The sequence below is a fragment of the Nerophis ophidion genome, linkage group LG10, assembly GCF_033978795.1.
Source record: "Nerophis ophidion isolate RoL-2023_Sa linkage group LG10, RoL_Noph_v1.0, whole genome shotgun sequence".
In the NCBI taxonomy this organism is placed as follows: domain Eukaryota; kingdom Metazoa; phylum Chordata; class Actinopteri; order Syngnathiformes; family Syngnathidae; genus Nerophis; species Nerophis ophidion.
In genome coordinates this window covers 16,471,019-16,488,208 of record NC_084620.1, presented here as the reverse complement: position 1 = coordinate 16,488,208, position 17,190 = coordinate 16,471,019, and the positions used below count along the sequence as shown (strand labels likewise).

Here is a 17,190-nt window from a genome sequence, read left to right as displayed (position 1 = left end):
GTAGCTCTTGGTTTCAAAAAGGTTGGTGACCCCTGGTGTAGAGGATTTCAGGACTAACGTCTGTTGTCTGCCTCGACAGTTTGTGGCGCAGCCAAACTGCCAGCAGCTGTTGGCCACCTTATGGTACGACGGCTTCCCTGGCTGGAGGCGGCGCCACTGGGTGGTCAAGCTGGTCACCTGTTTCATCATCGGACTCCTGTTCCCGGTCTTCTCACTGATCTACCTGCTGGCCCCCAAAAGCGCGCTGGGACGCTTTATCAAGAAGCCCTTCATCAAGTTCATCTGTCATACGGCATCCTACCTGACCTTCCTCTTCCTGCTGCTGCTGGCCTCGCAGCACATCGCTCGCACCAACCTGCACATGCAAGGACCGCCGCCCACCATCGTGGAGTGGATGATTCTGCCGTGGGTGCTGGGTACGTAAAAATGTCCACTAATTCCATCAGCTGCAATGTGTGCTTTGGCTGGACAGACGCTTGCAATCAGTCCGGTGTGGTTACACTGCAGGACGCCAACAAACATAAACCACCCATGGATGATGGGAATGTGCTTGCTTATAAGAAAATAACCCTAATAGTGTGTGTGTGTGTGTGTGTGTGTGTGTGTGCGTGTGTTCGTGTTATAGGATTCATCTGGGCAGAGATAAAGGAGATGTGGGACGGGGGCTTCACAGAGTATATCCATGACTGGTGGAATCTGATGGATTTCGCCATGAACTCCCTCTACCTTGCCACAATATCACTGAAGATAGTGGCCTATGTGAAGGTAACGCCTTGTGGGTCACTTCCCACAATCCCTCACTCATTCATGACATCACTTAAAGTCAAACATGCTCTGCTAGTGAGGGTAATATACCCTATCCCAGGAGTGTCAAAACTTTTTAGAGGGGGAAAAAAGGTTTCAGGGGCCATTTTGTATGGTATATTATTTCAATTACCTTTTGTTTACTTAAATTACACAATGAAACTAAATCAGTCTAGGTACAAATATGCTATGCAATTAAAGCCTAAATTTCAACTTTGTGTCATATAATAAGTTACGGTTTATTTAGTGCATTCCGTTTGTGTCGGCGCTCCTCAGACTGGCTGACTAACATCAAGTTAAGCCGTTCTCGACGTAACAAAAATAAAAAAAAAGCCAGTAACTAGCAATTCCACTGCATGTCACATGTGTAAACACAGAGGGAAGCAGCAGTTGGTCGACTTTTTATGGTTACATTTCAAATATAAAGGCATTTAAACGATTAATCTACAAGATTAATATAGGTTGCCTCTCTCTCTTCCCCTCCATCTTTTGGTATTCCTTATTTTTATTTTTTATTTTTTAAATCATTCTAGTTATCATTTTGTATACGTATTGTTGCATTTGATTAACTGTATTGTCGATAATAGAGGTAAACTATTGGTATTGTTCATGATCAATAGCGCTTTTTCTATTGGTATTTGTATTGCTCCAGTTGTAATGTAAAAATGCTCATTGTCATTTCTATATTATTATTTATTTCGCTAACTGTTTCTTTGCTATCACTTTTACGATCATATTTGTACATATCGTATGTGCTGGTGTTATTCTATTGTTGTTGTTGTTTTTGTTGTTATTGTTGTGTTTGCTGTTGTTTTTGTCTATCTGTCTAATCCCCCTCTTATCCCCACAATTCCCCCCTCTGTCTTCCTTTTTTTCTCTTTCTATCCCCTCCTGCTCCGGCCCGGCTGCACCAAATGATAATATAAATACATTTAATGAAGTCAAATTGAAATAAGGCAACAAGAGAAGTATCCTACACTTCTCTTTTGTAAAGTAAATCTCAACAGCCGATATGGGCATCTACATCAACTATATGATTTGCGAGGCTGGACAGGACAAAAAAGAAGAAAAAAGAAATAAATAAACGATTGTGTGTGTGTGTGTGTGTGTGTGTGTGTGTGTGTGTGTGTGTGAGTGTGTGTGTGTGTGTGTGTATGTGTGTGTGTGTGTGTGTGTGTGTGTGTGTGTGCGTGTGTGTGTGTGTGTGCTGAGAGAAATATCTAACATGACTTACCGTGTCCTACCCTCCCCAGTACAACTCCTCGAGGCCGAGGGAGGAGTGGGAGATGTGGCACCCCACGCTTATCGCCGAGGCGCTATTCGCCATCGCCAACATCTTCAGCTCGCTGCGACTCATTTCGCTCTTCACCGCCAACTCGCACTTGGGGCCACTACAGATCTCTCTGGGGAGGATGCTGCTGGACATCCTCAAGTTCCTTTTCATCTACTGCTTGGTAACCGAAGATAAATTCTTGTTGTTCAACAAAGTAAACAAAGTTGCTGATGCTCCATGTTCTGCCCTTTTTTGGCTGTTCATGGTTGATGGTGATGAGCGAGCACACAGAGCTCTCGATCCTTGATCGAGCTAGAAGGACATTACAAGCCTATTTCATTACACTTCAAACTCATTAAGCCCCCCTCCAGGGATCTGCTTCCCACTACACCATCCTCATGCCGGTTGTTAGCCTCCCTGAAGTCCTAAAATCAATCCCAGAGAGTCAGAGCTGCGTCTATCAGCGTTACGTAACGTTGTCACGTTGCAGTCCGGATAAAATGTGAATGTAAAGCTTTGGTGTTTTCCTCCTCAGGTCCTGCTGGCGTTTGCCAACGGTCTGAACCAGCTGTACTTCTACTACGAGACCACGGCCTCAGAAGAACCCAACAACTGCAAAGGCATCCGATGCGAACGGCAGAACAACGCTTTCTCAACGTGAGTGGCGGCACATAGTGGCTTCATTGGTCAGTACTTGAATGACGATGCACTCAAAACGGTCAAAATGTTAAGTGTATTGTGCTGGACACTTTCTACCCTCACCAGTCATCCGTGCATCAGTGTGCTTAGACTGAGAACCAGGGCCGGCCCCCGGCATAAACACTATGCAGTTATTTAGGGCCACAAACACAAGGAGGGGCAACATGATAAGAGTGACTGGTCACTTCAGTTGCTGGTTACCAACAGTGTTTTCTTGTTCTACTTGGAATGAATACATTTCCTCATGGATTATACTTGTTTTCAGTCAACATATCCTTTGTAATAATTTTAATTCAGTTTATTAGTAGCGGAGACATGCATTTTGTGCCCGCCTTTTGAGATAATCGCTAATCACTTCAAACGCTGTCACCGTGACAGATTTACGGACTTATCTCTAAAACAAACATACCATCTAAGTTTATATTGTAGCCAAACCTTACCCCAAATATATGTCTGTAGAAAATGTGTTTTTTTAATATTTGTTGCCCATTTTTAAAACTAAGTACTATAAGCTAATTTTACCTTTATAGCACTTCTCGTAGAGAGAAAGTTCACAAAGTGCTTCACATTAGGGCTGGGCGATATATCGATATACGCGATATATTGCGAGTTTGTCTCTGTGTGATATTGAAAAGGACTATATCGTGGTATTCAAGTATACGTTCTCACGCAGTTGCTTTTAGCTGCGGGCATTACACTACAGGCTCTTCCCACTCCTTCTTGTGTCTCCTTCTCACAGACAGTAAGCGCACATTCTTACACATGTCACATACTATTACGTCATACGTCACATACGTATACGCCCTCGCGGAGCAGAGAGGTAGCAGCATGGGTAACGTTAGCTGTGATGCTAGCGAAGCCGTGCGAGTGGTGACAGAAGAGAAAGTAGGTGTAAATCTGGAAACAAATGAAGGAAGAATTAATTCCTGAGAAAAACAGCGGGGGGTCCATCGTCTGGCGGTGTTTCGGTTTCAAGCGGTAAGATGTCGAATAGACAACTTTAATTTGTCAAGTGTGGGGCACAAGCGTTGCTACCAAAAGTAGCATTACTGCTAATCATTTGAAAAGTCACCTGTTAATAACTGTTTAATAAATACAGTTTTTGTCAATTGACTTATTTGTGATATCCTTCTCTGCATGAAAGTTTAAAATGAGCATATATGAATGCAGTATGAAGAAGAATGTTTTCATGTAAACACATAGAATCGTCATACTGCTGTGATTATATGTATCAAGTGTTCATTCAAGGCTAAGGCAAATTAGCGAAATATATATCGTGTATCGCGATAGGGCCTAAAAATAGAGATATTAAATAAAGGCCATAAAGCCCAGCCCTAATTCACGTGGTTAAAATACATTTATTACAATCAAAATAGGCATATCGCATGATGCAACAACAGAGACATTGCAAAAAATAATAAAAAATATGCTAATGCATTCCATCCATCCATCCATCCATTTTCTACCGCTTATTCCCTTTGGGGTCACGGGGGGCGCTGGTGCCTATCTCAGTTACAATCGAGCGGAAGGCGGGGTACACCTTGGGACAAGTCGCCACCTCAACGCAGTGCTAATACATTAATTAAAATAATTTATATGTACATTAATACAAACCATAATGGAACATCGCCAGAATGCACAATTAAACAAATGTGTTTTGAACTTCCTTTTAAAAAGGGGCAGCTCTTATTTTATAAGGGAGTGCATTCCACTATTTAGGGGCAACTAACTCTAACTTTTAAATTTTGTACGGGATACAAAAAGCAGGGGGCAGTCAGCAGATCGCAGTTACCTAACAGGACAGTGAAAAGACAACAGATCTACCAAGTAAACAGGCGCTTAGCCATTCAGTACCATAGTTGATAAGATTTTGTACTGTCTCCTGGAATGAACAGGTGGCCAGTGCAAGGATGCTAAAACGGGAGTAGTTTTGCCTCTCATTCCAGTAGGCTTCATCATATTTATGGCGTTCCAAAAATACACAAAGACGGGGCTCTCCTCATACCCATTGTCAGCAGCATTTACTCTGTGACATACAATATTACTAAATATGTGGCTAACATCTTATCGCCTTTGGTTGGCAAAATTCCACATCATGTGCAAGACTCAATTGACTTTTTAGCAAAGATCAGATATCTAAAACTTGACAAAAATGTAACTATATTTTTATTTGACGTCACCTCCCTGTTCACCTGTATTCCAACCCAGGATGCAGTAGAGACAATGAGGCAACGTCTCCTAAGTGATCACACCATCCAGGATAGAGCCACTCTAAACCCAGAACAGACTTGCCTTTTGCGGGAACTTTGCCTTAACACTACATTCTTGCAATTCATGGGAACCCTTTACAGACAAAAACATGGTTCTGCCTTAAGATCAAGTGTATCTCCAATAGTAGTAAAACTTTACATGGAGGTAGGGGTGTAACGGTACGTGTATTTGTATTGAACCGTTTCGGTATGGGGGTTTTGGTTCGGTGCGGAGGTGAACCGAACGGGTTTCCAGATATATGAAGTAGCGTAAACAATACTCAAAATGCCGGACATTTGAGGCATTTAGTCCGGTCTCCGCTAGCACCGGAACATGTTTCCTTTTGTTATCATGCTAGCAGCTACGGGGCAAGGATGGCCTGACAATACCTCCTCTATCCCCGGACCTGTCCTCTTTTGCGGAGCTGTCAGGGCAGAGTTTCTTAAATGCCTCAAATGTCCTGCATTTTGAGTTATGGTTGCGTGTATTAACAATGTACGTTCAGGGTTAAGAAGGGGTTAAAAACAACACATTGTTCACGCAACACAGCATTCGTGAGGGAGAGGCAGAGAGCGCGAGAGTTATGGTAAACGCGCGCGCATGTGTCGCCAGGCTCTGCTTTTTATCCATTGATTTATCAGATTTAATTTTCTATTATCTATAGCTAGGGTTTCAAAAGTGTGCCCCGGAGGCCATTTGCGGCCCACAGCTAATGTTTTAAAGGCCCACGACAAATTCTAAAAAATATTATTAAAATAAACAAAAACATAACAGAAGTGAAATAAAAAAGCTTGAAGGTTAAATGTAATTCAGAAAAAGTTGCAATGTTGACTAATAAAACAAAGCAGTTTTTTTTTCCTTTCAAACTGTCATTGCTCAAAACATAATATTGAATCAAAATTAATGTTTTTATGAATTATTGACCTATCCAAGGTTCCGATTACATCACATCTAATATTCCACTAAGAAAAATATTTTTGGTTGAAGATTTTGAAAAATTGGTCAATAGATAAACAAAAAAATTACATTCTGTTTGTGACGGATCTCCTGCCGTCCTGGTGTGGGTTGCAGTGCCACTCAGTACATGACGCATCGTAGCAGGTTTGACTTATGTTTATTCTTTCAACAAACATGTCTTCTGGCCATTCGGTCGTGCCACTTTCCAGCGCGCGGGCTCTTCCTGCTGGTCGCGGCACACCTTTCGGTGTCCGGCGTCTGCGTCTGCTTCAGGGGTTCATCTCGCTCTGGGTCTCACTTGTCGTGCTTGTGGGTTTCGTTCGCCGTGGATTTCTCGCCTACTTCTGCCACGATTGCTCCTCCCTCGCCCTTTTTATGCTGCAGCAGAAGATGTAATGATTGAGCGCAGGTGTGTGGTGTACGCACCTGACGCTGATGGCTGCAGTGTCGCTCCAGGCGTGCCCCGCCTCTCCGCTCTGCTGCATGCCCCGCCTCCTGGCCGCCATCTTGGTCAGGACAACCATCTCTTCCAGCCCGCTGTCAGCTCATCGGCTCCGTCTCTCCACACTGTGGTTTTCTTATTATACCGAAAATTAACCGAACCGTGACCTCTAAACCGAGGTACGTACCGAACCCACATTTTTGTTTACTGTTACACCCCAACATGGAGGACATAGTAAAGAGAGTTATGTGCTCTTTTAAGGGAACAGTACCAAGTCTTCCTGATACCTGTTTCAAACCTCTGCCCTCTGCCAGTAAGAAGGTAGAAGCGTGTACCATTACACTACCAGGGACAGATTTGGGACCGCACTGTACTTTCCAAATTAGCCCACACAGGAAATTTACTGTAAATAAATACTTATTGTAAGATACTGAGAGAAGTATGCCCTTTGAGACGCAGCAGAAGTAGACAGCAGTATCATTTTATTTTTCTAGATCCTAAGAGTTGTTTGCCTATTTGTCCATGAATCGTCTTTGCTTGTCTCTTCTTTGCTGTGATAGAACAGTAAAGAGTGAAAAGTATCCCGTGACAGATGTCACGCGGGCAGCATTCATAAATTGTACGGCTGCAGACATCCACCGCATATGGAAGTTAAACAAGCACACTGCTCGCCACAGAGGCGGCAAACAGAGCGATGGCAGCCCCGCGGGCTGTTTCAATATTTGTTTGTTTTTGTGCTTGTGTATGCGTGCGTGCGTGCGTGCGTGTGAGAGAGAGAGAAAGAGAGAGAGAGAGAATACCAGATTCAGTCGAGACACAAACAATCCCCATGATCCTTACTGGCTTGGTGACGATACATTTTGTTATTGTCTCCATTCAAGCACTTTGAGGGCATTGTGCACTTCCTGCGTGTGTTCAGGTGTGCAGCCACCTCCACATCTCATCTGTCCATCACACCCTCTTACGCGAACGTGTTGGAGTGTTTGACACAGTGATGCAACATGTCTCTGCATGAGTCGCGCAAGAGGAGGCGTGAAAACAACTGGCTGCAGAACACCTCCACAGGACTGGCAGATGCCGGCAGGCGCCTGCCAGCATCGACCAGCCTGGCAGAAGAATGAAGCACAAGTTTTAGTCCATGATGGTAGTTTAAACACGTGAAAACACTCAAAAATATCCACTGTCTGCATAAAAGCACATTCTGTCGTGCGCATGTCGGCCAATCAGAAGCTTGAAGAACTTGACCTCACTTAGTCAATTCAGTGATATGTTCCGGTTGAACAAAAAACTCACTTAAACGGAGTAGTAATCTGCATTCACATTTGTATTATGCCCTAATTTTTACATTCTCATTGCGTTTACATGTACAGCAGCAAGGGGATTTGCATGGGCCCATTCGTTAGTTATCGGACACATGAAACTTGACGATCTGGGGGTGGGGAACACTATTCACTTTAGCCAGCAAATGGCAGTAGCGCGTTGAATATCTTAAAATGTGTTTTGTGGCATTTCCAGCTTTGAATACAGTGTCAATTGCAATGTGGAATGGCATGTTCTATCATTTTTAGCAGACTGCAATGCAAAATGAATAAACCCCCTCTTCCTCTTACGCGACATTCACCCAGGAGTGGGGCCTTCCCTAGAAAGGCATTTGATTCTTATTCGTATATAATTTCCGTAAAGTTAAAATGTGAAAAACATGCAAAGGTTTTATTGTCATACTTGCCAACACTCACAATTTTTCCAAGAGACACACAAATTTTAGCACTCCCAGGGCAACCGTTCTCCCGAATTTCTCCGGATTTTCACCCGGACAACAATAATGGGGGCGTGCTTTAAAGGCACTGCCTTTAGCGTCCTCTACAACCTGTCGTCACGTCCGCTTTTCCTCCATGCAAACAGCGTGTCTGCCCAATAACATAATATATGCGGCTTTTACAGACACACATAAGTGTATGCAAGGCATACTTGATCAACAGCCATACAGGTCACACTGAAGGTGGCTGTATAAACAACTATAACACTGTTACAAATATGCGCCACACTGTGAACTTACACCAAGCAAAAATGACAAACACATTTAGGGAGAACATCTGCACCGTAACACAACATAAACACAACAGAACAAATACCCAGAAAACCTTGCAGCACTAACTCTTCCGGGACGCTATAATATACACCCCCACACCCCCAACCCCGCCCACCTAAACCTCAAACCCCACCCACTTCAAACCCCCCATCTCCTGAATTCGGAGGTTTCAAGGTTGGGAAGTATGTTTATTGTGTCACCAATTTTTTTCCTTTTAGCAAAACAGTGGTCTCATTGTCAAAAGCATGGGGGTATGTATGGCACCACCTTGTAGAATGTATATGATAAAAGCACAAGCCAAATTAAATTATGCGATTCAGAATAATTTCCAACAAGTATAGACGTGGAATATGTCAATTAGAACAGTGGTCCCCAACCACCGGGCCGATTGGTACCGGGCCGCAGAAGAATTTTGTATTAATTTTTATTAAAAAAAATTTTTTTTTTTAATTTCATTTTTTTTTTTTTATTAAATTAACATAAAAAACACAATATACACTTACAATTAGTGCACCAACCACAAAAACCTCCCTTTTTCATGACAAAAACGTCCCTTTCATGACAAAGAAACAAAAAAAAAAAAAGGATCCCCCCCCGGGCCGCGGGACAAATTATTAAGCGTTGACCGGTCCGCGAATACAAAAAGGTTGGGGACCACTGAATTAGAATGATTCCGATATTTGGATTGATACAATCCGTGTTTTAAAAATTACTTTTAAAAAGTAAATAATTATAGTTACTCGTTACTTTAACAAAAAGTAATTGAATTACTAACCAAATTACTCTAATGAATTAAATTAATTACATGCACTTGGGGATAGGTTAATTGGCAACAATAAATGGTCCTTAATGTCTGAATGTGAGTGTGAATGTTGTCCTTCTATCTGTGTTGGCCCCGCAATGAGGTGGCAACTTGTCCACGGTGTAGCCCGCCTTCCGCCCGAATGCACCCCCGCGACCCTTAGAGGGGCAAGTGGTAGAAAATGGATTGATGGACTAGCGAAAGCAATTTATATGTTACTATAAAAAAAACTTCAAATATCTGGCATATGCATTTGAGAGAGGTTTAATATAAGAACACAGTGTGTGGAGTCTGCACTTTTTAGAAGGCGTGGCCTGTTGCCTAGCAACGTCATCAAGTGTTTAGAAGGAGCTGTGTTTGTTAGCTTTAGCAGTTAGCACTGGCAGTGACAGTTTGTCGGCTCTGACGCCAGTTCTTTTGAATCGTTTCCTCAGATTATGTTACTTCTGGTAATAAAGGGATTGAGTGTGCTTTGATGCCTGTCATATATTCTTGTCAACCAATGGATGGCAAGTTTATCACTTCAGTCATTGATTGGTTCAATATTCCCACTGTGTATGTTGTCTGCTGTGTCACAGCGTCTATTCAATATCAAGTTCATTTTAGTGCTGCACTGCTTGTTGCTTTAACTAGTAAAAAGATATTTCCTGCATTGAACTTGGTGCACTTATGGCGCTGTCTTGTTGTCTACATAAAACCACATCACAAGTAGCGTGCCAAGTTACATCAAGCTATCGCTAACATCGTTGTAACGGACCTTAAAGTAATTAGATTACTCGTTACTAGTAAAAATCAATCAATCAATCAATGTTTATTTATATAGCCCTACATCACAAGTGTCTCAAAGGGCTGCACAAACCACTACGACATCCTCGGTAGAGCCCACATAAGGGCAAGGAAAAACTCACCCCAGTGGGACGTCGGTGACAGTGACAGTGACAGTGATGACTATGAGAACCCTTAGAGAGGACCGCATATGTGGGCAACCCCCGCCCTCCCCACCACGGGACCGAAAGCAATGGATGTCAAGTGGGTCTAACATGAAAACATGAAAGTCCAATCCATAGTGGATCTAACATAACCGTGAGAGTACAGTCCAAAGTGGATCCAATATAATAGCGAGAGTCCCGTCCATAGTGGAGCCAGCAGGAAACCATCCCAAGCGGAGGCGTATCAGCAGCGCAGAGATGTGCCCAACCGATACACAGGTGAGCGGTCCATCCTGGGTCCTGACTCTGGACGAGCGCTCCATCCTGGGTCCCGACAGCCAGTACTTCATCCATCGCCACCGGACCGGACCCCGTCCACAAGAGAGAGGGGGACAGAGGAGAAAAAGAAAAGAAACGGCAGATCAACTGGTCTAAAAAGGAGGTCTATTTAAAGGCTAGAGTATACAATTGAGTTTGAAGATGTGACTTAAATGCTTCTACTAAGGTAGCATCTCGAACTGTCACCGGGAGGGCATTCCAGAGTACTGGAGCTCGAACAGAAAACACTCTATAGCCCGCAGACTTTTTTTGGGCTCTGGAAATCACTAATAAGCCGGAGTCCTTTGAATGCAGATTTCTTGCCGGGACATATGGTACAATACAATCGGCAAGATAGGCTGGAGCTAGACCGTGTAGTATTTAATACGTAAGTAGTAAAACCTTAAAGTCACATCTTAAGTGCACAGGAAGCCAGTGCAGGTGAGCCAGTACAGGCGTAATGTGATCAAACTTTCTTGTTCTTGTCAAAAGTCTAGCAGCCGCATTTTGTACCAACTGTAATCTTTTAATGCTAGACATGGGGAGACCCAAAAATAATACGTTACAGTAGTCGAGACGAGACGTAACAAACGCATGGATAATGATCGCAGCGTCGTTAGTGGACAAAATGGAGCGAATTTTAGCGATATTACGGAAATGAAAGAGGGCCGTTTTAGTAATGCTTTTAAAGTGTGACTCAACGAAAGAGTTGGGTCGAAGATAATATCCAGATTCTTTACTGAGTCGCCTTGTTTAATTGTTTGTTTGGTTGTCAAATGTTAAAGTTGTATTATTAAACAGAGGTCGGTGTCTAGCAGGACCGATAATCAGTATTTCCGTTTTTTTGCCTTTGAGTAGCAACAAGTTAGCGGACATCCACTGTTTAATTTCATTAAGACACGCCTCCAGCTGACTACAATCCGGCGTGTTGGGCAGCTTTAGGGGCATGTAGAGTTGGGTGTCATCAGCATAACAGTGAAAGCTAACACCTTATTAGCGTATGATGTCACCTAGCGGCAGCATGTAGATGCTGAAGAGTGCAGAGTCAAGAACCGAACCCTGGGGAACTCCACACGTTACGGGCGGTATAGCTCGGTTGGTAGAGTGGCCGTGCCAGCAACTTGAGGGTTGCAGGTTCGATTCCCGCTTCCGCCATCCTAGTCACTGCCGTTGTGTCCTTGGGCAAGACACTTTACCCACCTGCTCCCGGTGCCACCCACACTGGTTCAAATGTAACTTAGATATTGGGTTTCACTATGTAAAGTGCTTTGAGTCACTAGAGAAAAGCGCTATATAAATATAATTCACTTGAAAAAAAAAATTCACACCTTAACATAGTCCAAGGTCAAATATTTATAGGAGACGCACTGCATCCTGTCAGTAAGATAAGAGTTAAACCAAGACAGGGCTAAGTAAGTTACTAACGCCGTTGTATAACGCCGTTATTTATAGTTGAAGTACTAAACAAAATAAAATGAGCCAGCCTTTTGAACAGCTTTTTTAAAAGAATGGCTCCGTAAGAGACGGCTGCCTTCAAAGAGCCATAAATCCCCTCTCTAATACAGAGCCAAGGAAACTATGTGAATCTTTTTTTTAAAAGTGTGTCATCAGTCAACAACTTAATTACTCATGTTTTGTTGTGTTGGAATGAAAAACGTGATAATGTCGCACATCTCCTATGACACAAACCAAAAGCTTAATTTTATCTGTCACACAAAACTTTTTTTTTTTTAAATATATGAGATGAAATGAATTATATTTATATAAAGCTTTACATTAAGAAACCCATTAGGTACATTTGTGCTACATTTACACCAGTGTGGGTGGCACTGGGTGGGTGAAATGTCTTGCCCCAGGACACAACGGCAGTGACTACGACGGCGTAAACTGGATTCATACCAAAAACCTGACCGGCTGCTCTACCATCTGAGCCACGCTGCGCCGTTTCCAAATGAGATTTCCAAAAGCTCATGGTGCTCACTGCATGAACAACAACTCGTATCAGCTCTTTGCTGTGAGTAATGCAAACACGGCAAGTCGGGATGATGTTCTTAACTGGTTCTCCAGATTGTTCGATAAGAAAAGAACCGATTCAATGGATTCGAATCCCTTTTTGAGAACCTGTTCCCGTTATCGAAGCCACTATGCCATATTTTCGCGACCATACAGCACACCGTATTAAAAAGCGCTGTGTCAGTTACGGGTGATATTTTTGTATTTAACACATAAATAGGCGCAGCGTATTTTTGGGCGCAGGCATTGTTAAACATCCATCCATCCATCCATTTTCTACCGCTTATTCTCTTTGGGGTGCCTATCTCAGCTACAATCGGGCGGAAGGAGGCGTACACCCTTGACAAGTCGCCACCTCATCGCAGGGCCAACACAAATAGACAACATTCACACTCACATTCACACACTAGGGCCAATTTAGTGGTGCCAATCAACCTATCCCCAGGTGCATGTTTTTAGAGGTGGGAGGAAGCCGGAGTAACCGGAGGGAACCCATGCATTCACGGGGAGGACATGCAAACTCCACGGAGAAAGATCCCGAGCTCGGGATTGAACCTCAGACTACTCAGGACCTTTGTATTGTGAGGCAGACACACTAACCCCTCTGTCACCGTGAAGGCCATTGTTAAACATATGCTAGCTTAAAACATACGCTAACCTAAAACATACGCTAGCATGCATGTTGTCAGGCTTGCCACTGACAGTTTGTTTGTGTTTTAAATTTTCCTCTGTGTGTGTTTAGTATTTCCTGTCCTTAGTTCCTGTCAGCACTCTTATTTTGGTTCAGCTTCCTGTTTGTCTCCCTGTGTGCTGTTTTCCCTCAGCTGCGACTGATTGGCACCTGGCCACACCCGTTGTCAATCAGCCCGCTCCTATTTGTACCTGCTTTGTCTTGAGTCAATTGCTGGATTATTGTCGTTGCCACATGTCGCACTTGTCTTTGCTACCTGTCGTGTCGTATCTTGATGTGTCAATGCAGCGTTGCGGTAAGATATGTTTGATAGCGGTTTTTAGCTTACTGTCTTTTGTTCCCTGCTTCTGTTTTGTTTTGTAAGTACAAGTACGACTTCTGTTTTCCATGCCAAAGTTACTTTTTGTTTTCTAACGCCCATGCTAGCTCTCTTAGTTTGTTATCCGCCCACGTGCGTGCTCTTTGTTAGTACCCTTTGTTTGGTTTTGTCTTAGTATTTTAATTAAATTATGTTTACTTACAAAATGCCTGCCTCCTTCTCTGCATCTTGGGGTTCGTCAACAACAAACTTTGACACATGGACGCTGTTTTAAAAAGGCAGCCGGAGCAAAGCTGAGTTCGGTTGTACTTTATTGAAGTATTTATCAATGTGCTCACATTATTTTTTGATCAATCCTCATCCACAAATCAATCAAAGTCCTCATCATTTGTGTCCGAAATGAACAGCTGTGCAAGTTCTCCATTAAACCACGCCAGATTCCCTCTCCTCAATTTCAAAGTCAGTCTCGTTGTCCATTAGCAAAGCAAGCTAGCACAACAGTAAAAGCCGACTTCTCTTGCCACGTTGTGCGTATGGATTTTCTACAGTGCTGGTCCCCTTTTCAACATATTGCTTCACTGGGATGTCGAAAGTGAGCGTCCATGTTGGTGATGCGTTTGTGGGCAATTTTCTTATTTATAAGGCACATAGCAGCACTATATGCTCACTGGGGGCGTGCCTTTAGCGTCCTCTTTCACCTGAAACCTTCACCCTATAACGGCCGCATGCTGTCCTCAGTCACGTCTGCTTTTCCTCCATATAAAGAGCGTGCCGGCCCAGTCACATAACATCTATGGCATGGGTGTCAAACTCTGGCCCGCCATGTAATTTAATTTGGCCCTTGAGGCAATAATAAATTAACATTAGAGCTGGCCCGCCGATATTATACAGTGGCAGGGCCGCTGTATCACCGCATTCAACGCTAATTCTCATACTTGCCAACCCTCCCGATTGTTCCAGGAGAATCCCGAATTTGCTTGTTCAATATTCAATGCAAAACTTGTTTGGGTCCCTATTAAAAGTTTAAGTTGTTCAACTTTGGCCCTCGGCTTTGTTTAGTTTAAAATTTTGGCCCACTCTGTATTTGAGTTTGACACCCCTGATCTATGGCTTTTGGAACTCAGTGCACACACAACAACCTATCTGGATTCGATAAGGAATCGGTTCGATAAGAGGATTCAATAATAGGCTCGAACTCGATAATTTCTTAACGAACATCATCTCTAACGACAGGACATAGTTGAGAACCACTGGCCGAAAGGATGAAGATCACCAAACTGAGGAGACGAGGCGCTGGCTTTTCATCGTCACATTTCTGGTTTCATAATAACGCAGCAATGTCTCCCTCTATTTGCAACAACCCCTCCACCCTCTCTCGCCCTTCCGCTTACACAAACACACAAATGCTGATTGATGCACACACAAAACACAAGCCGCCGTGAGAATGAATGTCACCCTTGAATATTTGATGCGGCGCAAATATAAGCGCCCGCAGACAAACACTCTCTCCGAGATGAGGCCGAGCGCCGTCTTCAATTGTTTCTTCATCAAAGATTCAACGAGCTGCGCTTTCAGGAAGTGACACAGAGGCCAGGCAGGAAATGGAGGAGTTGTGACTTTGCCTACCAGGACCTCCATCCAAATCTTCTAATGCTCCCTCTTTGTCTGCGTCTCCCCACAGGCTCTTTGAGACACTGCAGTCGCTCTTCTGGTCCATATTCGGTCTGCTCAACCTCTACGTCACCAACGTGAAGGCTCGCCACGAGTTCACAGAGTTTGTGGGAGCGACCATGTTTGGCACATACAACGTGATCTCACTGGTGGTTCTCCTCAACATGCTCATCGCCATGATGAACAATTCGTATCAGCTCATTGCTGTGAGTAACGCATACACGGCAAGTCGTGCACAAATTAGCTGGCCTGGTCAGCCATGTTTAAATACACCTCAGAATGAAGGATCATTTATGTGTACCTGAAGCAGACAAATTGGGCAAATACAGTGAAACCTCAATTTAAGAACTCTCATTGTAGAAACGGTTTCATTTTCAACCACAGACCGAATAAACAAGGTTTCAATGTACAATCCTTGTCTCCGTGCACAAATGTTTCATCGACCCATTGAATGCCTGCAGGGCAGCAATTTGTGCCCGGCAGCATATTAATTGTGGGCGGGCTGATCGCTCTTTGGTGCTCATTCACTCAGCACAGTGTTGCCGTTATCCTTTATACAGTATTTTGCTGGTTTTGCTAGCTCAATATGAGTCCAAAGAAAGCAATGGACAAGCGATGTGTGGGGTGAAACATTCAGGAAGTATCCACAGCGTTGTTGTGAATTTCTCCCTGCATTCCACTTCTTTCCACTGCAGCCTAAGAAGATTAAAGGCCTACTGAAATGAGATTTTCTTATTTAAACGGGTCCATTCTATGTGTCATACTTGATCATTTCGCGATATTGCCATATTTTTGCTGAAAGGATTTAGTAGAGAAAATCGAAGATAAAGTTCGCTACTTTTGGTCGCTCTTAAAAAAGCCATGTCTTTCCCGGAAGTAGTGCGCGTAACGTCATAGATTGTCGGACTCCTCACATCAACCCATTGATTACAATCATGGACGCCAGCAGAACGAGCGATTCTGACAGAGAAAGCGACAATTTCTCCATTAATTGGAGCGAGGATGAAAGATTCGTGTTCGAGGATATTGATAGCGACGGACTAGAAAAAAGAAAAAAAAAACAACAGCTCCGGGCGACGGCAGTGTGAGCGTTTCAGATGTAATTAGACACATGTACTAGGATAATTCTGGATGATCCCTTATCTGCTTATTGTTTTAATAGTGTTTTAGTGAGATTTTAAAGATTGTAAAGTTAAGATTGTAAAGACATACCTTGAGGTCGGATGGCTGCGTTGAACACACTGTGTCTCAGAGAGAAGCCGAGGAGCCAAGCTCACAGCTGCTCCAGAACGACGAATATTCCACGGATGTCTTCGGTAAGATATACATCACAATTTCCCCATCCAAAAACATGCTGGTTGACGTAGAGAAAACATGTTCGCTTGACCGCTCTGCTTTCACAACAAACAAAGAAACAACGGCTGGGTCTCGGTGTTAAAGACAGCTGGAATCTACCGCTTTCCACCAACAGCATTCTTCTTTATAGTCTCCATTATTAAATGAACAAATTGCAAAAGATTCAGCAACACAGATCTCCAAAATACTGTGTAATTATGCGGTTAAAGCAGACGACTTTTAGCTGTGTGTGTGCGCAGCGCTATTATTTCCTCGCAGTCAGTGACGTCACGTGTACACGTCATCATTCCGCGACGTTTTCAACAAGAAACTCCCGGTAAATTTAAAATTGCAATTTAGTAAACTAAAAAGGCCGTATTGGCATGTGTTGCAGTGTTAATATTTCATCATTGATATATAAACTATCAGACTGCATGGTCGGTAGTAGTGGGTTTCAGTAGGCCTTTAAGGGGTTTTGTAAAAATGTATTTTATTTTGAATTTCAAATCACTGTTGCCACCTGGCTGTTTAGGTTAAGGAGATTTATGATTTCAAACCGTGAGTGCACCTCAGAGCTAGTGACAGTGTGCTTGGTTGT

At 43.3% G+C, this 17,190-nt stretch overlaps 1 protein-coding gene across 1 annotated transcript in view; it reads left to right on the top strand.

Annotated features, from left to right (window-relative positions):
- trpc5a (transient receptor potential cation channel, subfamily C, member 5a) overlaps positions 1-17,190 on the top strand; it is a 138,441-nt gene that overhangs the window by 96,299 nt on the left and 24,952 nt on the right. Inside the window, exons 8-12 of the mRNA XM_061912664.1 lie at positions 80-416; positions 626-765; positions 2,058-2,258; positions 2,613-2,734; positions 15,268-15,463. Of these exons, the coding sequence (XP_061768648.1) occupies positions 80-416; positions 626-765; positions 2,058-2,258; positions 2,613-2,734; positions 15,268-15,463 (996 nt within the window). The remainder of the gene's footprint in view (positions 1-79; positions 417-625; positions 766-2,057; positions 2,259-2,612; positions 2,735-15,267; positions 15,464-17,190) is intronic.